At 54.6% G+C, this 26,049-nt stretch overlaps 1 protein-coding gene across 1 annotated transcript; it reads left to right on the top strand.

Moving 5' to 3' along the window:
• Positions 1–16,614: 16,614 nt before the first annotated feature.
• Positions 16,615–24,540, top strand: LOC134475556 (basic proline-rich protein-like; the record flags this gene model as incomplete). The annotated part of the gene is made up of 5 exons (XM_063246685.1): positions 16,615–16,792; positions 16,861–17,555; positions 17,948–18,583; positions 23,923–24,029; positions 24,462–24,540. Coding segments are annotated over 5 exons (1,695 nt in total), but the record flags the coding sequence as incomplete, so codon positions are not given.
• Between the last annotated feature and the right edge of the window lie 1,509 nt (positions 24,541–26,049).

Raw genomic sequence — 26,049 nt, 5'->3', positions numbered from 1 at the left:
CCTTTGTGTCTTGCATTGCTTTGTTTAGCTACTGTTCACAGCATCAGCGCAGATTTGCTGATCATTATGCTTATTAGGATCATTATCTATTTAGCTGTACAGTCTTCGAAATGGCAAAGCACCTTACCGATGTGTTTTTGAATCTCTTCTGTTATCCTTTCAAATAATTTGGTGGTGTGGCTTTTGATTCCTCTCCCTTAATGATCCCCTGGGTCAGCCTTGGGGAAGGCGGGAACTTTTGGAGACATTTTTTTGCCTGGTCTTTTCATGTTTTATTTTTATTTGTTTGTGCTGAGGCCTGTGGGAAGACTTTGTGGCTACTATGGAGATCCATTTAGTAAGACCTAATTTCCAGTGGCGCACTCTGGATGTGGCTAAATATCAGCTTTTGCCGTTGTCACAGAATCCTACAACCTCTGTTTATTTGGGAGGGGAAGCTGCAGTGTGTTGGCTCGGAACCCAGTTCTCGGGGAATCGATCACTGAACTGTTAACGACGCCAAGGAATCCAGCCATCGGCGGACAAGGAAAACCAGTTGATGCACTGACGGTGTTACCTTGGCTGTAGAAATACAATCAGCAACAGTGACAGTGTCAAATCAAACTGGACGTAGATGTACCCTAAAGACCAACGATGCATCACACTTACCCACAGAAAAGAGACCTACGATTGTGGTAGGAACCTACAGTAAGCAAAAACCAAATGGGGCACCTTCATCTCCGCTGACTGTGGAACAGGATTCCACAGTAATAGCAGGTGTTTAACTATCTGCAGATTCACGAAGCCTGCCGGACACACTAGTAATCCAGAGGGTGTGGCTGACAGGGCCACGCTGAAAGTCACACCTGAGAAGTTAAGCAGCGGAAGATGAGGAGGCAGGCAAGTGACATAAAGGATCCTGTGGAAGAGAAAAGGCAAATTAATAGGATTAGTTAAAAGTAATGGAAAAGGACAAATAGAAAAAGGAGAAGAGAGAGAGAGAGAGAGAGAGAGAGAGAGAGAGAGAACAAACTAGAGGAAAAAACAAGAGAAAAACGACAGTTCCAAACACCAGAGAAAAATCAATAAAGGAGAGAATAAATACAGATCCAAAAAGTTCCCCTGCATTTCCAAATAAGTGTTTTCCCTCCCGGATCTGCAGCGAGTCCTGGCCCTCTTCACCCAGCTTTACAGGGCTCTGGGAGGCGCCCCCTGCCCCAGAGGCCCCTCCACCCATCCACCCCGGGCCGCGGCAACTGCCCAAGCCGAGGTGCATCCCAGCTCCTGCCAGTCAGCAGGAAGGAAGGAAGGAATCAGGCCACGGGCCTTTGCCGGTGGCAGGCGGGGGGCATCCGGTCAAGGCGTGGACTCCATGGCATCGTCTTCGGGTCCAGCACCCTGAGAGCCACGCCCGCCGAGCCTGGCTTCCCTGAGCTTGGACTTCTCGGGGGAATCTGTGGCCAGCCCTGGCCCTCTCCGGGTCTGTCTCTGGGGCTGTTTCTCACTTAGTGGCTCTGGTATGCCGACGCCCGAGGTCCTGAGTCTGTGGTTCTCCGTGGCTCCGTCCCACACCAGCAGCTCCTCCCGCAGTGGCCCCGTTACATTCTCTGTGCTGCTTTTTCTGCTCTGACCCTACTTCACCGTGAGGCAGTCACCCTGGGAGTAAACCCCAGACTGCTTTGCAGTTTACAACAGCTGTGTACTTTTCTTGGCCTGGCACTGCCAGCCTCTCCCTTAATCTCCTCTGAAGCTGCGGCTCTTTGAGGACTCACCTCCTGTCCTGGGCCATTGGCCCCGTCAATGTCCAGGTTGCTTGGCCGGTCATCGCCTCTGATGCTTGTGTGAGGGGACCACAGATGAAGAGCAGGCTGGGACCTGGAGGTAGCCAGGCATGGAGCCCGAGGTGCAGACGTGGCTGGGGTGGTCGTGGTGCAGCAGGTCCGCTGTCCACTCCTGAGGGAGGGGCTGCAGGATTGGCTTAGAGCACCGATGAGCAGTGGCCTGGGCGCTGAGGTTGGCATCCACGTACACTATGGTCTAAAAGGTCGTGGTTCTCTGGGCCTTGGGGGTTCCCTGGACACAGCACCGCTGCACTGGAGATGCCACGCTTCAAGACCAACCTCCAGCAGCTCCCCTGGCTGACGTGGCTGTGCTGCCCTCCACCACGGGCATCGCCGACATGCACCCTGCCACCCGAGGCTCATGGGCATCTTGGCTTCGGCTGAAGCACACCATTCCCAGCCTGTCTCCTTCCTCACCCTGACTGGAGATCCTTACCCTGCCGCCTCTGATCTCTGCCACCTCCTCTCAATCTGGGACATGCCCTGCCCCATCAAGCTGAGTCTGCGGCAGGGTCCAGAGAGCCCTTTGGAGTGTTTGCTAGGAACAGACTTCTCCTCCGTGGCTCCAGAGCTGTGATTGCATGGAAGACCTTTAATACCGCTGTTAATATCCACCTCCTGTGGAAATTCCCTTCCGTCACGGATCCACCTTCGTTTGACTCCAAAATAAAGTCCACTTTTTCTGGCCGTGAGGGGCTGGGAAGTTTGCTTGAAACGACCAAAAGTGCGCTCAATTCAGAGCAGCTCTCCGGGCAGCTTCCTCCTGCCTTTCTCTTTACCCCCCACGATCTCTCAGGGGAGGATTTTCCAGGTCGCACCCAGGGCGGACCCCAGATGGCATCTAATCTGCAGCTCAGGTGCCCTGGTGTCAGGGGCTCTTGGCCTCATGTGACGCTAAGGCCACAGCTCCTCGGGCTCTGGTCCCGGTTGACGGCGTTGATTGACTCTCCCAGGGAAGTGGCCCTGAGGTCTGTGGCCGTACAGCAGTGGTGGCCTCCATCAGGCACACTGTAGATGTTTTCCAAAACACTGGGTGATAGAATGGTTATCGTACTTTCTGGGGCCCCAGAAAAATCAGCTGGCACCTCAGAAGATGACGCTGGCCCCTTCGCTGTTCTCCTGTGTCCATGAGGCCTCCGGCCTGTGGTCCAACCATGGCCTCGAGGAGTTCAGCTGGCACCGCAGGCCGGGCTATGCACCAGGTGAGCTGCCTCCCTGGGCTTGTGGGCTCAGGGACACCACATCCCCACCCTGGGGCCTGAGATGGCAAAGACAGCCTTCGTGGATGCGACAGAAAGACTTGGCACAAGGAGATGACCTCGTGGGTTCCAAATTCAGTCTCAAGGGTTTTAGTAAGAGGGGCCCAGGAGACCTTTACACAGAGGCAGGGGAGACGGGGTGAGGACGAGGTGGACGCTGGCTTGACGAGGCCACAGCCAAGCAAAGCCAGTGGCCACCAGGAGCAGGACGGGACAGGAAATCGTTTCTCCTGCAGCCTCCAGCACAAGCGTGGCCGTGCTCACAGCCTGACTTCAGCCCATGAACTGGACTCTGTGGCTTTCAGACCTGTGAGCAGAAAGGTCTGTCCTTGAACCGCCGGGCTGGTCCCTGTCACAGCAGCTGCAGGCAGTGACTGTGGCTTGGTACAATGGGCTTATCTTTATTCTCCAGAAAAGCCCCTGAAGCCCCACAGGTAGGCCAGGCCAGTGAGCCCGGGGGCAGTGGCACTCTGGTTCTGTCCCTTGTGCTTTGTCATGGATTTCGTTTCAGCCCGAGGCCTGAAGACATGGCCTGTGTGGGCGGCAGCCAGGTTGGGGACCGGGCTGGAGAAGGAATTGCATTGGTGCCCAGGATGGGCACAGAGGCAGCTGCCCAAAAGTAAGCCCCTTCAGTGCACAAATGCAGCCATAGGAAGCGTGTGTCCGCTGTGTGCCTTGGAGCCGATTTCAAGAGCAAGAGGGGCAGCGGGGTTGTGGGGTCCAGTCACATAGGTGGGCATCGGGGAGGAAGCCAAGGGCCCTGCAAGGCCAGGCAGGACACTGCCCTGGGTGTCTCCGTAAGGAGACAGTGTGAGCCCATCCCAGAGAGATAAGCACACACGCCAACTCGGTTCCAGGGTAAGTGTTAGAACCGGGTTGTCGCCCTGGTTCCTGTCGTGCGTGTGAGTTAGGCCAGGCCAGGTGAGGCTGCAGGAACGGATCCCAAGGCTGGGGATTTAGCTCAGCGGCATAAGCGCCTGCCTTGCAAGCAGGCAGTTGTGAGTTCGATCCCCAGTACCGATAAAAAAAAAAAAAAAAAAAAAGAAGAAGGAACGGATCCCAAGGCGCAGCCGGGGCGGGCTGTGGGGCTTCCCCAAGAGCCGCACCGCTGGGTCCCGGCCAGTGTCGCGGGAGGAGAGAGGCTGAGCCTCCTGCTGCCCGCAGGGCCTCGCGTGCTGCTAACTTGAGAGGGAAAGGAGGGAACGGAAGACACGGGTGACGGGGACTCTGAGTCCCCAGTTTTACTGAGAAGCCAGGGCACTGTGTTCCCCAGCGTGGCGCCCTGTTAGGTTAGCAAGGCGTGAGGGCTCAGGCGAGGGCTCAGGTCCTTGGAAACTATCCCATGCGGCTCCTTCTGTCTCCCCTCTGCCTGTCTCCCCTGCGCCCCTCTTCAAGTGGCTCCAGCTCCTCACCAGCAGCTGTCTTTTGCGCCCCAGTGTCGCCCTGAGCCGATGTTAACCTGTTGGTTGCCGAAGGAAGCCCGTGGTTTGCTGTTGCTGTAACATCCCCAGGTTGGGTGCTTTATAAAGAAAAACGTTCCTTTAGCTCCCAGTGCTGGCTACTGAGGTCCCGGCAGCTTGGCACAGGCTCTGGGGGGCACCTGGTGACAGGTAGTGTCACACCAGGAGCAGAGGGTGGGGGCAGAGGAGTGGGGGCGTGGGGAAGGTGGGATGCCCACAGCAAGGAGCCCGGGTCCCACTCTGCATCTCGGCCCCTCTCAGAGACTGGAGCCGGGTCCCCTGGGAGCCATCCCAGTCCCTTTCAAGGGCCGGGCCCCCATGGCCCGATGAGGTTCCCTGCACCCTGCTTCTTTTTTTTTTTTTTTTTTTTGTCCTTTTTGAGACAGGGTCTCTATGCAGTTCAGGCTGGCCTTGAGCTCACTTTGTAGCCCAGGCTGGTCTCCGACTCACAACGATCCTCCTGCCTCAGCCTCCCGAGTGCTGGGATTACAGGCGTGCACCACCACGCCCGGCCAAGGCCCTGCTTCTTTTTTTTTTTTTTTTTTTTTTTTTTTATTTAAGAGGAAAAAGAGAAAAACACAAAACAAACCAAAGCGGCGGAAGGGTACACGCAATACAGAACTACAAAACAAAACAAAACAAAACAAAACAAAACAAAAAAACATAACAGTAAGAAATCACCTGCTAGTAGATTACACACTATCTTCTTGAAAATAGTTCCTCAAATCACGGTATCAAAGAACACAAGGTGGACATTCAAACAGGGAGACTGCAAACAGCTGTGTTCAATGTTCCAAAAACATTGATAAAGTCAGCTATTTAACACCCCCAAACACACTTGCTGTTATATCCGTTAGAGCTCTTTTTCTTTTTTTTTTTTCCCTCTCTTTTTTACAACAAAATTTACACATCTTGGATTTTATTACTCCTTAGTGCTTATTACTTTTTGGGGGGGGGGAAGAATACAGTCAAATATGGCAAAACAAAGCTGTCAGTCAATACCAAGGATAGACATAGCACATGGTGTAGAACAGAGTACAAGTTTATCAACAATGGTTATCAACGTTGTCCCTTGTTTCCTTAAAAAGAATTGTCTATCTTATTAGATATTATAAAGTTGGACAAAACAGTAGAGAACAAGACCAATAAGACTTAGGCATTGTAAACATTACAGGACTTCCAAAGAAGACAATAGTCAAACCAGAATGGGTATCTTAGTGAATCTTATTGTCTTCAAAGTAGTTGCCTATGTCTTCAAACTTGATACTATCATATAGAATGGAACAGAGTCTAATCAGTCAAAACAAGATCGTGGGAGTACTACAGGACTTCAAAACAAGTTAATAGGAAATCGAAAAGAGTTACTATTTATATATCCTAATTTTTTTGAATTTTTTCTTTAATTAAGACAAACATAAGAAATGACTAAATAATTTTTTTTTGAAACAATAAGGGGGAGATTGAGATAAAACAGGACATAACAATATAACAATAGAGGTCACAGCATGACTGTTTCAACAACCTAGTACTTCACCACCTTATAACCTGACTTAATAGTAGTTACCATAGTGTCTTTTTCCTTGAAATATTTGGATAAAACTTCATATACTCTAGCTTCAAATATTTTCATATCAAGAAGCCCAGAATAAAGCCTTTCTAATTAATGAGTGAAAACTTTATAAGGCTTCAAGGCCACATAATGGGGAATCATGATTACCACATATTTTTATATATTTGAATCATTACTTACATTAGGGAAACTATTCGGTATTCACACATGCGAGATTGATTTATTTCACTAATGAGTATGGTCTCAAGCTGCGCCCATTTATTGATAAATATCTCAATGTGATCCTTCTTTATAGCTGAATAATACTCCATTGTATAGAAATACCACAACTTTTTTATCCATTCCTCAGTTGATGGGCACTTGGGTTGTTTCCAAGATCTGGCGATTACAAATTGTGCTGCTATAAACATAGGTGCACATATATCACTGTGGTATGATGCTTTCAGTTCTTCTGGGAATATGCCTAGAAGTGGAATAGCTGGAATAAATGGGATTTCCAGTCCCAACTTTTTGAGAAATCTCCAGACAGATCTCCACAAAGGCTGTACCAGTCTACACTCCCACCAGCAGTGCAGGAGAGTTCCTTTTTCCCCACAGCCTCTCCAGCATTTGTTGTCGGTTTTCTTGATCCTGGCCATTCTTTCAGGAGTGAGATGGTATCTCAGTGTGGTTTTAATTTGCATTTCTCTAATGACCAATGATGATGAGCATTTTTTCATGTATTTATTTGCCATTTGCATTTCTTCATCTGAGAATTGCATATTCATCTCAGATGCCCATTTTTGGATTGGATCTTTGAATTTCGGAGGTCTGAGTTTCTTTAATTCTTTATATGTTTTAGACAAGAGGCCCTTGTCTGAGAGAGAGTTCACTAAAATGTTTTCCCAGTTTGTGGGTTTTCTTTTCACTATGCTGGAGATTTCTTTTGACACACAGAAACTTTTTAATAAGAAGTGGTCCCAGTTATTGATTCTGGGAAGTATTTCCCGTGCGGTTTGAGTCCTGTTCATGAATTCTTTACCTACTTCTATGTCTCCAAGGTTTCTACCTATTTTGTCTTCCAATAGATTTAGTGTTTCTGTTTTAATATTCAGATCTTTGACCCATTTAGATTTTAATTAAGTACATGGTGATAGACATGGGTCTAGCTTTAGTTTTCGGCAAATGGAGAGCCAGTTTTTCCAGCACCATTTATTAAAGAGACTGTCGTTCTTCCAGTGAACCTGCTTGGCTCCTTTATCAAAAATAAGGTGGTTGAGTGTGTTCGTAGTTGTGGTTGTATCTTCTAATCTATTCCACTGATCTTCAGCTCTGTTTTGATTCCAATACCATGTTGATTTTACTACTGTTGCTTTGTAGTATAACTTCAAGTCAGGGATTGTGATGCCTCCTGCTTTGTCTTTGCTGCTTAGAATTGCCTTTGCGATTCTAGGTCTCTTCTGGTTTCAGATGAAATTTAGGAGTGATTTCTCTAGATCTATAAGGTATGTTGATGGTATTTCTATTGGGATTGCATTGAATCTGTATAACAGTTTTGGGAGAATGGCCATTTTCACAATGTTTGTTCTTCCTATCCATGAGCAAGGGATGTCTTTCCATTTTCTGAGATCATCTTCAATTTCCTTTTTCAGTGTATTATAATTTTCACTGTATAAGTCTTTCACTTCTTTCGTAAGAGTAATTCCTAAATATTTCATTTTTTTGCTTGCTAATGTGAATAGTCCAGTTTCTCTTATTTCCCTCTCTGTAATTTTGTTGTTCGTGTATAGGAATGCTATTGATTTCTGAGTATTGATTTTGTATCCAGCCACATTACTGAATTTATTTATTGTATCTAAGAGTATTTCAATGGAGTTTAGGGGGTCTTCTATGTAGAGTATCATGTCATCTGCAAACAATGATAATTTAACTTCTTCTTTTCCTATCTTTACCCCTTTTATTTCTCTTTCTTGCCTAATTGCTCTGGCTAGTACTTCCAGTACTATATTAAATAGGAGTGGTGATAAAGGACATCCTTGTCTTGTACCCGATTTTAAAGTAAAGGCTTTCAATTTTTGGCCATTTAGTATGATGCTGGCTGTTGGTTTGTCATAAATGGCCTTTATTATATTGAGGTAAAGACCATTTATTCCAATTTTCTGTAAAGTTCTTATCATGAATAAGTGTTGGACCTTATCGAAGGCTTTTTCTGCATCTATAGAGATGATCATGTGATTCTTATTTTTGGCTTTATTGATATGGTGGATTACATCTATTGATTTGCATATGTTGAACCATCCTTGCATTCCTGGGATGAATCCCACTTGGTCATGGTGTATAATCTTCTTGATGATTTGCTGGATCCTATTTGCCAATATTTTATTGAGGATTTTTGCATCTGTGTTCATTAGGGAGATCGGTCTATAGTTCTCTTTTATAGTTGGGTCTTTCTCAGGTTTTGGTACTAGAGTAATATTTGCTTCCAGGAATGACTTAGGAAGGATTGCTTCCCTTTCAATTTCATTGAATAGTTTGAGGAGTGTCGGCATTAGGTCTTCTTTATATTTCTTGTAGAATTCTGCAGTGAATCCATCTGGCAAGGCCCTGCTTCTTAACAGCCTCCCTGCCTTTTAAAGTCACCAAGGGGGGGACCCAGCTTGTAGCACAAGAACTCTTAGGTGACCATCAGTGCCCCAGTCCTGGCACCAGGCATTGTCCCCACGCCCCGTGTGGTCTGGGACACCCAGATATTCGATGGGATCTCTGTGTCCGGAGTCTCAGTGTCAGCAGGGAGCCGCTGACCCTGCTGGGGCAGAGCTGTGTCCCCTGGACCTAGACTAATCACGATCAGTGGAGCACGCAGCCTGGTGGGAGATGGTCGTGTGATCCTAACAATGTTACATGGGGGAGTCATGAATCCCAGCACCGCCTTCGCTGTGCATCTTGGTCACAGCATTGAAGGCTGAGCCCATCCACACCATCCGAGCAGCTCCCAGGGCCCAGGGTGACCTCTCAGCAGTGAGCTTGGCCTGTCCATCTGGTTCCCACTGGGGCCTAATGCTCAAGACTGGGAGGTCCATCTTTCATTCTTCTCTGTAGGCTGTGGGTTCAGCAAGCTTCCCAGGAGCCTTTGTGGGCTGGTCCAGCAGTATCTGCTGAGACATATTGGATTTCAGGATTGAGCAGGTCACTCTACATATCAATCTGTTTACTTATCAGTTATTTATTCATTTCACCCATTCCCACTGTCCTCCCCTATCTATCCATTCATCCATCATCCACTCATCCATCCATCATCCATTATCCATCCATCATCCATCCATCCATCATCCATCCATCATCCATCAATCATCCACCCATCTATCATCCATCATCCACCCAACTATCATCCACCATTATTCATCATCCATCATCCATCCATCATCCACCCATCTGTCATCGATCATCCATCATCCATCTATCAATCATCCACCATTATCCATCATCCATCATCCATCCATCATCCATGATCCACCCATCCATCATCCATCATTCATCGATCCATCATCCATCCATCATCCATCATCCACCCATCAATCATCCATCCATCATCCATCATCCATCATCCATCATCCACTCATCCATCACCCATCCATCATCCACCCAACCATCCTCCACCCATCCATCATCCATCCATCATCCACCCATCTGTCATCGATCATCCATCATCCATCTATCAATCATCCACCATTATCCATCATCCATCATCCATCCATCATCCATGATCCACCCATCCATCATCCATCATTCATCGATCCATCATCCATCCATCATCTATCATCTACCCATCCATCATACATCCATCCATTATCCATCCATCCATCCATCATCCACCCAACCATCCTCCACCCATCCATCCTCCACCCATCCATCATCCATCCATCATCCATCATCCATCCATCATCCATCATCCATCATCCATCATCCATCATCCACCCATCCATCACCCATCCATCATCCACCCAACCATCCTCCACTCATCCATCATCCATCCATCATCCATCCATCATCCATCATCCACCCATCAATCATCCATCCATCATCCATCATCCATTATCCATCATCCATCATCCACCCATCCATCACCCATCCATCATCCACCCAACCATCCTCCACCCATCCATCATCCATCATCCATCATCCATCCATCATCCACCATCCATCCGTCATCTATCCATCATCCATCATCCATCCATCCATCACCCATCCATCATTCACCATCCATCTGTCATCTATCCATCATCCATCCATCATCCATCATCCATCCATCATCCATCATCCATCCATCCATCATCCATCATCCATCCATCATCCATCCATCATCCATCCATCATCCATCCATGCATCATCCATCCATCCACTCACCCATCCATCATCCATCCACCCACCCATCCATCATCCATCCATCCATCATCCATCATCCATCATCCCTCATCCATCTTCCACCCATCCATCCATCCATCCATCAATCCCTCAGAACATCTGTGGCCCTTGCTCTGGGCTGTGGCTCCGGGAGGGGGTGCAGACACAGCTGTGGTGGCGGGGGCAGGGGAAACCCAGGCCAGAGCCTGTGCAGGGAGGTTACTGCAGGCCAGGGCCTGGCCAGCAAAGGGGAAGTCAAGACCAAGCAGAGTTAGAGGGATTCTGGGAACAGCAGGCAGCTGGTCAGGCCAGGAAGCGCTGGCAGCAGGAGGAGGGTTCAGCACCCCCTGGGCTCGCTGGGAGGGGGGCTGTGGAGTAGCAGAGACCTAACCAGGGCCCCAGACGGGGGATTTGCTACATGAAGCAAGGAAGGAGCGGGGTCTCCACTAATTGGAGCATGAAGTGGGGCGGCCAAGGCCCGTGACCAGGCAGAGAGATCCAGGAGGCCACGGTCACAGCTGACGCTCAGGATTACTCTGAGGACCAAGGGCACAGCTGAGGCCCACGCCAACCTTTAGCAGAGCCCAGGGCTGAGCACAGAGGAAACGGCAGGGATGGGGCGCTGTCCCCTGCAGAGGCCACGGGGCCACGGGGTGCCACCTCTGGGCAGACGCGAGTGGGACGGAGGCCAGGCTATGCGCAGTGGGGTCGGCGAGGTTGGGAAGACCCAGGACAGGCACCGGCTCCCGCAGCTGCATATGGCCCTTCGTGTGTCTGGTCACAGGGTGTGAGCGGCACGGCCCTGGGCGCAGCCAGACAGCCCCGGGTGGGGGCGGGGCGTGGGCTACGTGAGGAGACTGCCCTGTGGGGGCCCAGGTGAGCGTGCGTTTGTGGAGGTCCAGGCCCAGCTGCTCCCAGTCCCCCGGGCGTGAGGTCCCTGTGTCTGAGGTCGAGCCGTGGGGCCGGGGTCCACACTGACTCCATCTCGCTGGACTGAGCAACTCGGGCCTCTCGGGGAGACTGCAGGGAGTCCGTCTCGGGTGACTGGGCCTGAGGTGCTGGTGCTGGATTCCCTCCCTCCCTGCTCCCTGCTTGTCCAGCACCACTGCTGGCCACAGTGTTTGCTGGGAACTGGGAGGGTCCCTTCCTGGAAGATGAATCCTAAGAGGTGCCCTCTGGCAGCACCTGGGCAGGCAGACCCAGGCTCGGCACACTGAGTGTACATCTTCTATACAAAGAAAGAGATGCCTGGCTCCTGCCCGGGGGGAGCAGCTGTTCCAGCTCCACACGAAAACCCCGAGCTTGCGCAGTGCACAAACCCCACCGCCGGACATGGAGTCCTCCGTGGAGCCCGAGGCACTGGCCAGGGAGGCTCAGTGGTGTGATCCCCGCCAGGCGCAGCTGGGGCCCCCTGAACCCCTGTGTTGCCAAAGTGAACTTAGAAACACAAAGCCACAGCTAGCCCAAGGACATGGGGATGGACAATCTAAAACCGAAGTTGTAGATGGTGTCTGTTCCCAAACAAACCAACTTTGAGTCAGAAAATGGCACAGCTGTGTCCGGGAGTCTGGGTCCCCTGAGTCATCTGCTGGGCTGCACTTTGAAAGTGCCCTTCCCGCGGGTGCTTTCCAGCACGCCCGCAGGCCTGAGCTGGGACACCTGGTTCCTCAGTCCTCTCAGGAACCGCTGGGACTCGGGTGGAACCCTTTCTGATCTTTGTCTCACTGGCATTCCTCTTTTATAGGGTGAAGGATAAATAGGCCAGCCTGGAAGGCTACCATGGCCGTGCTTTTTATTAAAAAAAACCCCTGAGCTCTACAGGGCATGCAGGGTGGGGTGCACCTGAAATCCTAGCATTCAGGAAGCTGAGGCAGGAGGATTGCTTCGAGTTTGGGGCCAGCTTGGGAATTGCAAAACGGAGCCACTCAGGGAAACGAGCTGGGAGGGTTTGCAATCATTCTTTGGGCTCACAGATGAGGGACAAAGTGCCAACCCCTCCCCGCTCTGAGTCCCACACAGCCCTCTCGGGTCAGAACCCCAGTCACCCCCAAAGGTCCCATTCTCCGGCCCCCAGCCTTGCCCAGCCCGTGTACCCCATGGAGGCCTCAGCTCGAGCCTGGTCCCGTGTCCTGCACCCCTTCCCTCGGTCCTGGATGCTCCTCCACCTTTGGCTCCACCCAGGGGCTCAGTCGGGGACCCCCAGGCAGCAGTCCCTCAGGACAAAGCCCGTGTGAGAGCTCCTGAGCCGAGCCCTGCTGCACCGGCCTGGTGCCCCTTTGGGTTTTGTGGTCGCTCTGAGCAAAGCAGAACAGCAAAACCCACTGCAAAGTCCTGTTTATTGGCCGGGTGCGGGCAGCATGCTGGGCACACAGCTGAGGGGCACAGCTACGGGGCAGCAGCCTTTGGCATCGCTTCTCGTTCTTTTTCATTTTTATTTTTTTGTGGAACTGGCGGTTGAACCCAGGACCTTTGCATGGAGCCACATTTTCAGCTCTTTATTTTTATCTTGTAAGACAGGGGCTCACTACCTTACTGAGCTGCCCAAGCCGAGCTCAAACAAGAGACTCTCCTGCCTCAGCCTCCCAGAGTGCTGGGATCACAGCTGTGCGCCTCCACACCCACTAGCCCTTTTTTTATTCTTGTACAACTTTCAGCATCCAATCCAGCACTCGGGGTGCAGTGGTTCACAGACGGTCTCTCCTGCCAGTTTTTACAGAACAATGCACAGAAATGTGACAGGGGTACAGAAAAGCTATGTGTGTACGCAAAACCGTAGATGACAGAGAAGTGCAGAAAAGAAAACCCCTGATCGACGTGTTTTGAAATTTTGTTTTAGTTTTTCCTTTTTCTTTTTCTACTTGAAAAACAATGGATTAAAAAAAGAAAAGAAAAGAAAAGAAAATCTGGACGTTTTCACCATTCTGAAAGTTCCAGGCCAGTGGTAAATGACCCCAAGGGTTTCCTGTGCCTCCTTCCTAGGTGTGTGTGCTTTTTGCTTTCATAAAAGAGGGTTAAATGCTGAGTAAGGGGGTGCGTGACTGTAATCCCAGCGTTCTTGGAGGCAGAGACAGGAGGACTGAAAATTCAGGCCCGACCTGGGAGGCTGAGGAAGACCCTGCGGATGCTGGGGGACTCGGCTCTGGGCAAAGGCCCTGGGGTCAGTCCCCAGCACTAAAGAGGTGTGTGTGTGCATGCATGCAGGTGTGAGTGTGTGTGTGTGCGTGCACGCGTGTGCACGATGATACCAGACGCACGGCCCTTGCCTGACCTGGCGGTGCCCTGAGGGAGTGCAGTGTCACAGACTGCAGGCGGCGGCTGTCACCGCTTGAGGTGCTTGTCATGAGGGAGAGAAGGGAGCCCATGGGTGCTTGAGCCTCAGTCTCCTGCAGGGCTGAGGCAGCCAGGGGCCGGCAGGGTGCTTGCTGCCTGGGTCTGGGTCTCCATGGGCAGCGCCAAGGTTTCAACTTTTCCTGTGGGTGGTGTGCGAGGGAGACTCTGACCCAGAGCAATCCTGGGACACAGAGAGCCACAGAGCCAGAGACAGAGAGAGACAGAGAGACAGAGAGGGAGACAGAGACAGAGACAGAGACAGAGAGGCAGAGACAGAAACAGAGAGACAGAGACAGAGACAGAGACAGAGACAGAGAGGCAGAGAGGGCCCCTGATCAGAATAAAAAGAGATGTTTTGCAAAAGCACCAAATTGAAGACACACAGTGTAAGAGCACTGTAGAGCCGTGTTCCCTAAAACGCAGTGACCGTTGATGGGGTGCTCAGGGCTGGTTATCAAAGGCTGATGTGTTGTCCCAGGGTGACACAGAAAACCGCCCTGGTCCCGACGGCGTGCGGATGTCACAGCACCAGCTCCAGGCCGCCTGGAGCAGCCGAGCCCTCGTCTGGTGCATGTGGGACACCGGGGTTCCCGGGGAGCTGCTCCTTGGACTAAGAAGAGAACCCCAACCCCATGGCTCCTGCTCCCTGGGGGCGGTGAAGGCTGGGTAAAAACAGACAGCCATGATCTGTTCGCGAGCAAGCCCCTGCCACTCCGCAGATTTGGGGTGCGGGGCCCCGTTGCTCGGGGTCTCAACTCCTCCCAGGCGGGCTCCCCTCCTCCCTTCCGGCATCCCCTGCTCCAGGATGCTCTGTGGCTCTCTGGTCCCCTTTTGCTTCTGCACTGGGAGTGTGGGCAGGGGTCACAGGGTCTTCAGCTCAGGAGCAGGCCTGGTGGCTCCGTAACCTCTGGCACTGGCACTGGCACTGGCAGGGCCACAGAGCCCCGACACATGCGGCTTCCGGGTTCTGCAGCCACGTCCCCACCACCCTGCTGACTCGGTGTCTGGTCACACTGTGTGGTCACCACGATGAGACAAGGCCCCGGAGGCCCCATGGGCAAGGCAGCAGACCAGGAGGAGGCCAGGACGCTGGGGTGTGTGCCAGTGGGGTGCCCGGGCAGCAGGGCTTAGGGCTCTGCTCCTTTCAGGTCGGGGGGTCCCAGCTCCTCCCAAGGCTCCAGTGAGACGACTTGTGGCTATGTGCTTGGTGACCACAGCCTTGGGCTCAGGACACCCATAGGGCGCAGGATGGACACTGTGGCGAGGGTGTGTGCCATGTTCCTGGGTTCTGAGAGCTCAGGTAGAAAGGCCTGCAGCTTTGGGAGATCAAAGGCAGGGTCAGCCCCAGGGGCTGGGCACAGAGCCACAGGGAGCGGAATGTCTACCGTGATGGAGACCCCTGTCCAGCATGGCAGCCGCAGTGCCTTTGGGAGGTGGTGAGCGGCGGTGCCCCATGCGCTCTACAGTCCGCTAAGCTCTCAGTGACACGGACACAGGCTGGGGTGACACTGGACAGCAGGGCTCAGCCTCAGGCAGCGCCCCGGGCCTCTGTGACAAGGACCTGTTGGACCAGCACAGCCAGGGTGGAAGCTGCCTGTGCTGTGGCCACCGAGCGTCCAGTTCTTCACACGACTGTGTTCCATTGCTCTCAGCTTGCCTGGTGTCGCGTGGGCGGCTGGGCCTCTATGTCACGGAGAGCCTGGCTCTTTCATAATCAGCCTGCTGCGTCCACATGGCCCCACCCAGGTGCCCCGGGCTGTACCCAAACCCCAGGGGTTTTTCATTTTGGGGTGCGCAGTTCCTGAGGAGCCCCATGAGTGCTGGCCCTGGTTTTAGTACTCATTCAGCAAACACGCGAGGGGCTCACCAGCGGTCAGGCGCGGTGCTGGGATTTAGAGGAGCAAGACAGGGAGGTCTATACTTCGGTGGACAGGCCTGCGACCAACAGGTGAGCAGCGGAAAAGTAGGGCTGCATGGCTGGGGCAGCAGACTGCCCACTGCAGGGGCTTCGGGGCAGGGTCTCCCGGGATGAGGAAGAGGAGGGTGTGGGTACAGGGGGCTGCACAGCAATCCCACGGCCCGGGACAAAGGAGGCTGGTGGCACGGGAGGCAGAAGGCCAAGGTGGAAGGGACACGGTGAGAGGTGATGGCTCGCTCCATCTGCTCCCCACCAGGGTGTGTTAGCCAGGGCTGCCAGCCCCTGCTGTGGGCCTCGCCCACGTACAGAATGCAGAGCCCACAGTGTGGTGGGGATGGAGGCTCCAGAAGGATGGTAAAGCCCTATGGCAAATCAGCCTCCCAGAGGGAAACGGCCACTGCCACGTGTGGAAAGTTCCCTGCAGGAAAAGGACCTTCAAACAGTTAAGTGTGACAAACCCACGTGTGTGGTATGTACTACATTCTCAGTGTGGCTATGGGAGCTGTCATTATGAGTGGATTTCAGTCTTGAAGCATCCCTTTGGGGCTGGGTATGAGTCACATCACCCCACCACCACCATCATCACCACCATCACCACCACCATCACAACCACCATCACCACCATCACCATCACCACCATCAATACCATCACCACCATCACCACCACCATCACCACCACCATCACCACCATCACAACCACCACCACCACCACCATCACCACCACCATCACCATCACACTATCATCACCATCCCCATCACCACCACCAGCACCACCATCATCACCATCACCATCACCACCATCATCACCACAATCACCACCATCACCACCACCACCACCACCATCACTATCACCACCATCACCACCACCACATCACCACCACCACCATCACCACCACCATCACCACCATCACCACCACCACCATCACCACCATCACCATCATCACCATCATCACCACCAACACCACCACCATCACCATCACCACCATCACCACGACCACCACCACCATCACCATCACCACCATCACAACCACCACCACCACCACCATCACCACCACCATCACCATCACACTATCATCACCATCCCCAGCACCACCACCAGCACCACCATCATCACCATCACCATCACCACCATCACCACCACCACCACCATCACTATCACCACCATCACCACCACCACCACCGTCACCACCATCACCACCACCACTATCACCACCACCACCATCACCATCACCACCATCACCATCACCACCACCACCATCACCATCACCATCACCACCATCACCACCACCACCATCACCACCACCACCATCACCACCACCATCACCACCATCACCATCACCACCACCACGACCACCACCATCACCACCATCACCATCATCACCATCATCACCACCAACACCACCACCATCACCATCACCACCATCACCACGACCACCACCACCATCACCATCACCACCATCACCACCACCACCACCACCACCACCATCACCACCACCATCACCGTCACCACCATCACCACCACCACTATCACCACCACCACCATCACCATCACCACCATCACCATCACCACCACCACCATCACCATCACCATCACCACCATCACCACCACCACTATCACCACCACCACCATCACCACCACCATCACCACCATCACCATCACCACCACCATCACCACCACCATCACCACCATCACCATCATCACCATCATCACCACCAACACCACCACCATCACCATCACCACCATCACTACGACCACCACCACCATCACCATCACCACCATCACAACCACCACCACCACCACCATCACCACCACCATCACCATCACACTATCATCACCATCCCCATCACCACCACCAGCACCACCATCATCACCATCACCATCACCACCATCACCACCACCACCACCATCACTATCACCACCATCACCACCATCACCACCATCAGCACCATCACCATCACCACCACCATCATCACCACTACCACCACCATCACCACCACTACCACCATCACCATCACCATCACCACCATCACCACCACCACCATCACCATCACCACCATCACCACCACCATCACCACCATCACCATCATCACCATCATCACCACCAACACCACCACCATCACCACCATCACCATCATCACCATCATCACCACCAACACCACCACCATCACCACCATCGCCATCACCACCATCACCACCACGATCACCACCACCATCACCACCATCACCATCACCATCACCACCACCATCACCACCATCACCATCACCACCACCATCACCACCACCATCACCACCACCATCACCACCATCACCATCACCACCACCATCACCACTACCACCATCACCACCATCACCACCACCATCACCACCATCACCACCATCACCACCATCACCACCATCACCATCACCACCACCATCATCACCACTACCACCACCATCACCACCACTACCACCATCACCATCACCATCACCACCATCACCACCACCACCATCACCATCACCACCATCACCACCACCATCACCACCATCACCATCATCACCATCATCACCACCAACACCACCACCATCACCACCATCACCATCATCACCATCATCACCACCAACACCACCACCATCACCACCATCGCCATCACCACCATCACCACCACGATCACCACCACCATCACCACCATCACCATCACCATCACCACCACCATCACCACCATCACCATCACCACCACCATCACCACCACCATCACCACCACCATCACCACCATCACCATCACCACCACCATCACCACCACCATCACCACCACCACCATCACCATCACCATCACCACCACCATCACCACCACCATCACCACCACCACCACCACCATCACTATCACCACCATCATCACCATCACCATGATCACTACCACCATCACCACCACCACCATCACCACCATCACCACCACCACCATCACAACCACCATCATCACAACCACCATCACTATCACCACCATTACCACCACCATTACCACCACCACCACCACCATCATTATCACCACCATTACCACCACCACCACCATCATCACCATCACCACGATCACCACAACCATCATCACCATCAGCATCACCACCATCACCACCACCATCATCACCATCACCACAATCACCACCACCATCACCACCATCTCCATCATCACCATCATCACCACCAACACCACCACCATCACCACCATCACCATCATCACCACCAACACCACCACCATCACCACCATCGCCATCACCACCATCACCACCACGATCGCCACCACCATCACCACCACCACCATCACCATCACCATCACCACCACCATCACCACCACCATCATCACCACCACCACCACCATCACCATCACCATCACCACCACCATCACCACCACCACCATCACTATCACCACCATCATCACCATCACCACGATCACCACCACCATCATCACCACCACCACCACCACCATCACCATCACCATCACCACCACCATCACCACCACCACCATCACCACCACCAGCATCACAACCACCACCACCACCACCATCACCACCACCATCACCACCATCACCACCACCATCACCACCACCACCATCACCATCACCATCACCACCACCATCACCACCACCATCACCACCATCGCCATCACTACCACCATCACCACCACCACCATCACCACCATCACCACCACCATCACCACCATCACCACCACCATCACCACCACCACCATCACCATCACCATCACCACCACCATCACCACCACCACCACCACCATCACTATCACCACCATCATCACCATCACCACGATCACCACCACCATCATCACCACCACCACCACCACCATCACCATCACCATCACCACCATCACCACCACCACCACCATCACTATCACCACCATCACCACCATCACCACCATCACCACCATCACCATCACCACCACCATCATCACCACTACCACCACCATCACCACCACTACCACCATCACCATCACCATCACCACCATCACCACCACCACCATCACCATCACCACCATCACCACCACCATCACCACCATCACCATCATCACCATCATCACCACCAACACCACCACCATCACCACCATCACCATCATCACCATCATCACCACCAACACCACCACCATCACCACCATCGCCATCACCACCATCACCACCACGATCACCACCACCATCACCACCATCACCATCACCATCACCACCACCATCACCACCATCACCATCACCACCACCATCACCACCACCATCACCACCACCATCACCACCATCACCATCACCACCACCATCACCACCACCATCACCACCACCACCATCACCATCACCATCACCACCACCATCACCACCACCATCACCACCACCACCACCACCATCACTATCACCACCATCATCACCATCACCATGATCACTACCACCATCACCACCACCACCATCACCACCATCACCACCACCACCATCACAACCACCATCATCACAACCACCATCACTATCACCACCATTACCACCACCATTACCACCACCACCACCACCATCATTATCACCACCATTACCACCACCACCACCATCATCACCATCACCACGATCACCACAACCATCATCACCATCACCATCACCACCATCACCACCACCATCATCACCATCACCACAATCACCACCACCATCACCACCATCTCCATCATCACCATCATCACCACCAACACCACCACCATCACCACCATCACCATCATCACCACCAACACCACCACCATCACCACCATCGCCATCACCACCATCACCACCACGATCACCACCACCATCACCACCACCACCATCACCATCACCATCACCACCACCATCACCACCACCATCATCACCACCACCACCACCATCACCATCACCATCACCACCACCATCACCACCACCACCATCACTATCACCACCATCATCACCATCACCACGATCACCACCACCATCATCACCACCACCACCACCACCATCACCATCACCATCACCACCACCATCACCACCACCACCATCACCACCACCAGCATCACAACCACCACCACCACCACCATCACCACCACCATCACCACCATCACCACCACCATCACCACCACCACCATCACCATCACCATCACCACCACCATCACCACCACCATCACCACCATCGCCATCACTACCACCATCACCACCACCACCATCACCACCATCACCACCACCATCACCACCATCACCACCACCATCACCACCACCACCATCACCATCACCATCACCACCACCATCACCACCACCACCACCACCATCACTATCACCACCATCATCACCATCACCACGATCACCACCACCATCATCACCACCACCACCACCACCATCACCATCACCATCACCATCACCACCACCATCACCACCACCACCATCACCACCACCACCACCACCATCACCACCACCACCACCATCACCACCACCACCACCACCATCACCACCACCACCACCATCACCACCACCACCATCACCACCACCACCATCACCACCACCACCATCACCACCATCACCATCACAACCACCATCACCACCATCACTATCACCACCATTACCACCACCATTACCACCACCACCACCATCATCACCACCACCACCACCACCACCATCACCACCACCACCATCACCACCACCACCATCACCATCACCATCACCACCACCACCATCACCACCACCACCATCACCACCATCACCATCACCACCACCACCACCATCACCATCACCACCATCACCACCACAATCACCACCACCATCACCACCATCACCATCACCATCACCATCACCACCACCACCACCATCACCACCATCACCATCACCACCATCACCACCACCACCACCACCATCACCATCACCACCACCACCATCACCACCATCACCATCACCATCATCACCACCATCACCATCACCACCATCACCACCACCATCACCATCACCACCATCATCACCACCATCACCATCACCACCACTGTCACCGACACCATCACACTGTCCGCGTTTTGCAGAAGAGGGGAGCTTCCTGGAGGACAAACTTCCCTGAGGTCAGGTTTTGGACAGGATGGCGCCTCCTCACTAAAGTCCCCATCTAATCTCCAAACCCTGTGACTGTGACCCCCGACTCTCCAGGTGTGATTAAACACAGGAGCTCGGGCGGCTGGTTGCTGTGGATTGTCCCGAGCCTGCTGCCATCAGTGTCCTCGGAGGGGAGGCAGCAGGTCAGAGTTAGAGCAGGAGCTGGCAGACTGAGGCAGAGCAGGAGCGGCGCTGGAGGGAGCTGGGCTGCTGGCTTTGAAGGCGGAGGAAGCCCAGGTCACAGCCCTGCAGAAGCTGGAGAGGCCAGGCCACGCCTCTGCCGGGGCTGCCCGCACCTCCCTTTAGATGATGGGACCCGGGAGAGGGTACATTTACAGTCCTGCGGTGCAGCTGTGGAGGATGGAGAGGAGGGTCTCCTGCCCGAGGGGGGAGGCCTGCCCACAGCGCCCTCTGAGCTGTGACCGTGGGCGGCCGAGTGCTGAGTGTCCGCCCTGCCCTGGCTGCTGCCCCTGACCTCCCTGCCTCTCTGTGGTCCTGTGGGCAGAGAGCTGACTCTGGACTGTGACCTGTCGGGGTCTCAGGAGCACGCAGATGCGTCACAGAGACTTGTCACAGAGAAAGGTCAGGGACAGAGAGCAGCTGGTGGCCTGACCGCTCCCGTAAGAAATAACAGCGGCGATCAAGGAAAGGAAACCGGACGCAGGGCGCGGCTGGGGCACAGCTGCGGAGCCTGGTGGGCGAGGGACTGGGCCAGGGCTGGACAGGCCACAGAGGCGGCTGGAGTCACGGGTGACTCAGTGCTGTGTCCTCTGTGGCCCCGCAAGGACCCCAACCCCAGAAGCTATCAGGGCCTCGGCCAGGACCAGGGCGGGAGCAGCAGCAGCAGAAGAATCCAAAAGGAGGGGAACTTGGCATGACCCAACTTCTCTAAAATATTAAAAGCCTGCGGCCCACGAGGCTGCGTGGCGAGGCCCTGGGTGCCGCCAGCCGGGTCCCGACCGTTAGGACCCCGCGGTCCTGGGGTTGAGCAATAGGATGGTGCCTGGGGAGGCGGCCGCTGGGCTGGCCGGGGTGGGGGTGGTGGCCAAATGTGGTCTGCCACAGGCGCTCCTGGGGCCAAGGTCCTGGCTGCCTCTGGGGGGCTTCTCCAAGGAGAAGTGGGGGAGTCTCGAGTCCCCAGGCCCCCTGGATGGGTCCTGGCCTGGTGACATAATAATTCACAGAGTGGTGCCCAGGTGCTGGCCCTTTCCATGACCCTCAGAGGATCCCAAACCCCTGGGAGATGCCAGCCCACTGAAAGCCTCACTGTTCAGAGGCCGAGGCCTAAGTCCTGAGGGGCGGAGCTGTTTGCCTGAGGTTGCCCAGCCCTGGGCAAAGATGGAGATACTGGGCCTGGGCAGCTCCCATCCCAGTTCCACAGAGGGTGCTCAGCTGGAGGTCCACACTTGCCTGGAAAGCGGGTCGTGCCCTGTGGCTGGGCTCCTCTCCAGGCCCGAGGTGTGAGGCAGGGGCAGGGGAGGACTTCACGGGGCCCTGAGACCTCTGTCCACTGTCCCTAACTCCTGGGAGGCAGCACTGAGGCTGGGCACATGGGAGGCCTTCACCTAGAAGCACGGTGGCCGCTGAGCAGGTCTAGGGCCCATCTGGGGCAGCAGGAGGCAGCCGTCTGCAGGCCCGTGCTCTGGGCTGGGGTGCTGTGTGCCCAGCACGGGCCTGGCTCTGTGTCCTCAGGTCCCTGAGTCTCTCCATTGTGCATCCTGCAGTGGCACGCAGGCCGGGGCATGTCACATAGTCCAGGTGTAACAGTCGGAACATTATCACCCGGCTTGGGGCATCTGCTTCTGGGGCCCAGCACGCCCCCAGGCCTCCCCATGGGGACAGAGGCACAGTGACAGACTGCAGTCCTTACACGGCTGTGAGCACTAAAGAATCGGCAGGTGGCATTCTTACATGTGGCTGTTATGGTCACCCAATCAGAGGGGGCTGGTGGCCCAGAGCTGGGCCTTAGCCTGGAGTCCAGGCCCACGGTGGCCCTGTGGTCATGTCTGCAGGTGGACCCGAGGGATCTGCTGGCGGCCATGGCCCTGTCATTGCAGGAAGTGGCTTTGGCCTCCATTTCCTGTCACCTGCTCCCAGGTGTGTGATGTCTGCTCCTCTGTCCCCAACCGCATGTCCTTCTGCTGCAGGGCAGAGCAGCACACGAGGCTGGCCGGCAGGGCTGCCCGCCTGCAAGGGGCGGCTGGGTGAGTGGGGCCCTGGGCCCTGGCGTCAGAGGCCCCGTTCCACCCTGCGCTGCTCTCGGCTGCCCTGGGGTCCTGACTTGGTTTACCTTCCTGAAAAGGCCTCTTGTGAGGACTCCACGGGCAGGTGTAGAGACGGAGCACCTACGAATCCCGGGTGTCTGCCACCGTTCTAGTGGAGATGGTCATTTTGTGGAGGGGAGACAGGCCCAGAGAGAGGGAGGGACCAGCCCGATGGCTGGGGAGAGGGCGTCTCCTGAGCGCCCTGCTCCTCCCTCAGTGGCCAGGGCGCCTGCACAGGAAGTGGGGGCTTCTGCCTGGCACCATCCCAGGGACCTCGCATCCTGGACGATGCTCTTGAGATGTGGACGAGGGACACCGCGTCCCTGTGCTCGAAGGGGGCGCCCGCCCCTCAGCTCTCACTCTGTCCTGCAGAGACACCAGCTGTGGGCAAAGTGCCTGGCCACTCTCAGATGGGGCAGAGGCTCCTGAGGGCCCCAGCGCCATCACTTAGCCAGCCTTTCCACCCTGGGGTGGGGGAATGTTCTAGAACTTGTCTCCGAGGCCGTGAACGCCTTGGAAATACCCTGAGCAGACGAGACCGCACAAGGGCCATCATCCGTCACTGCACGGATTCTGGGAACTTTTCTCCTTGACCTTTGGGTTGGAGGAGGCCGGCGCCCCCGCCAGCCAGTGACAGCGCCAGGTCCAAGTGCAGTGCGGGCTGACTTTGGAGAATGAAAGTCAGAAAGGAAAAAGGACAGAAACCAGGATGAGAAAGAAACAAACACAGAAAAACGTGGGGAGGAAAGCCAAATGTTTGTCGCAAGATGCCGAGCTGCCCAGGAACCCTGTTCTTTGGGGGACAGCGCCCCGCTTCTGCTGGGTGGGCAGTTTCAGGGTGTCGCCCTCAGGGAGCCCGTGTGGGCCACTGGGGCAAACCTTTCTCTTCTGCAAGCTTCTCCCACACCAGGGTGCCCAGGCAGCTGTGAGGCGGTCGCTGAGCGTGGGCAGCCCCGGGCCTGCCCAGGGTGCAGTGTGTCCCAGACCCAGGCTAGGTCAGGAGCCCCCCTTCTGCGTGGTGTGGTGACACTGATGTGTCCTTTAGGCAAGCATCCCCCGGGTACCCTGTGCCATTCCTGCCAGGTCCCGAAACCCATCTGCTAAAAGCTGCTGTAAGCACACAGCGGGAGAGGTGACAGAGGACATCAGATCCCCGGGACTCGAAAGAGACACATGTGCTCAATTCTCCATGGGTTTTATGACTGAAGAAGTAGCCAGGGAGGCTGAGGCAGGAGGGTCGCAAGTTGCAACTTAGCCGGGCAACTCAGTGAGACTCTGTCTAAAAATTAAAGAAACTAAGGGCTGGGGTAGAACGCAGCGGGAGGGCCTGGCTTCTGTCCCTAGGAGCGCGCACATGCACACACCCCAAAGGAGAGGCTCTCGGTGGGGCTGAGCCTGGCCGGGGTGCAGGGCTCTGGTCTGGTGGCCCAGCACAGGACAAGGCTCAGCCCAGGGGAGGAGCCCAGCAGGGCGGTCCCTGACCTCTGAGCCCCGCTGTCCAGGGCTGGGTGGCTCAGCGCTTATCAGGATGGACACTGTCCGGGGCAGCTGTCCTTGCTGCCGGCGCTTTCATTTTCACTTTTGGTCTCACGCTGCCCTTCAAAGTCCAAGGGCAGGGCCTGGCTGGGCCGTGGGGGCGGGGCTTGGCTGGGCCGTGGGGGCGGGGCCTGGCTGGGCCGTGGGGGCGGGGCTTGGCTGGGCCGTGGGGGCGGGGCCTGGCTGGGCCGTGGGGGCGGGGCCTGGCTGGGCCGTGGGGGCGGGGCCTGGCTGGGGGCAGTGTGTGTGTGTGTGTGTGTGTGTGTGTGTGTGTGTGTGTGTGTGTGTTTTTGCCCCCCTGGAGTCATGGCGCCAGGTCCTGGGGGGCAGCAAGGCTCTCCCCCTGCGCCCTGCTTTCCTCTCCTGGTGGCCAGGCCCTGGAAGACAGCATCTGGGGTGTGGAGGGTGCAAGGACGTGGGGTCC

This window comes from Cavia porcellus, unplaced genomic scaffold (genome assembly GCF_034190915.1).
Source record: "Cavia porcellus strain 051 isolate PalLab524CR breed Dunkin Hartley unplaced genomic scaffold, mCavPor4.1 scaffold_4, whole genome shotgun sequence".
In the NCBI taxonomy this organism is placed as follows: Eukaryota; Metazoa; Chordata; class Mammalia; order Rodentia; family Caviidae; genus Cavia; species Cavia porcellus.
This window is presented reverse-complemented; position numbering and strand designations above follow the sequence as displayed.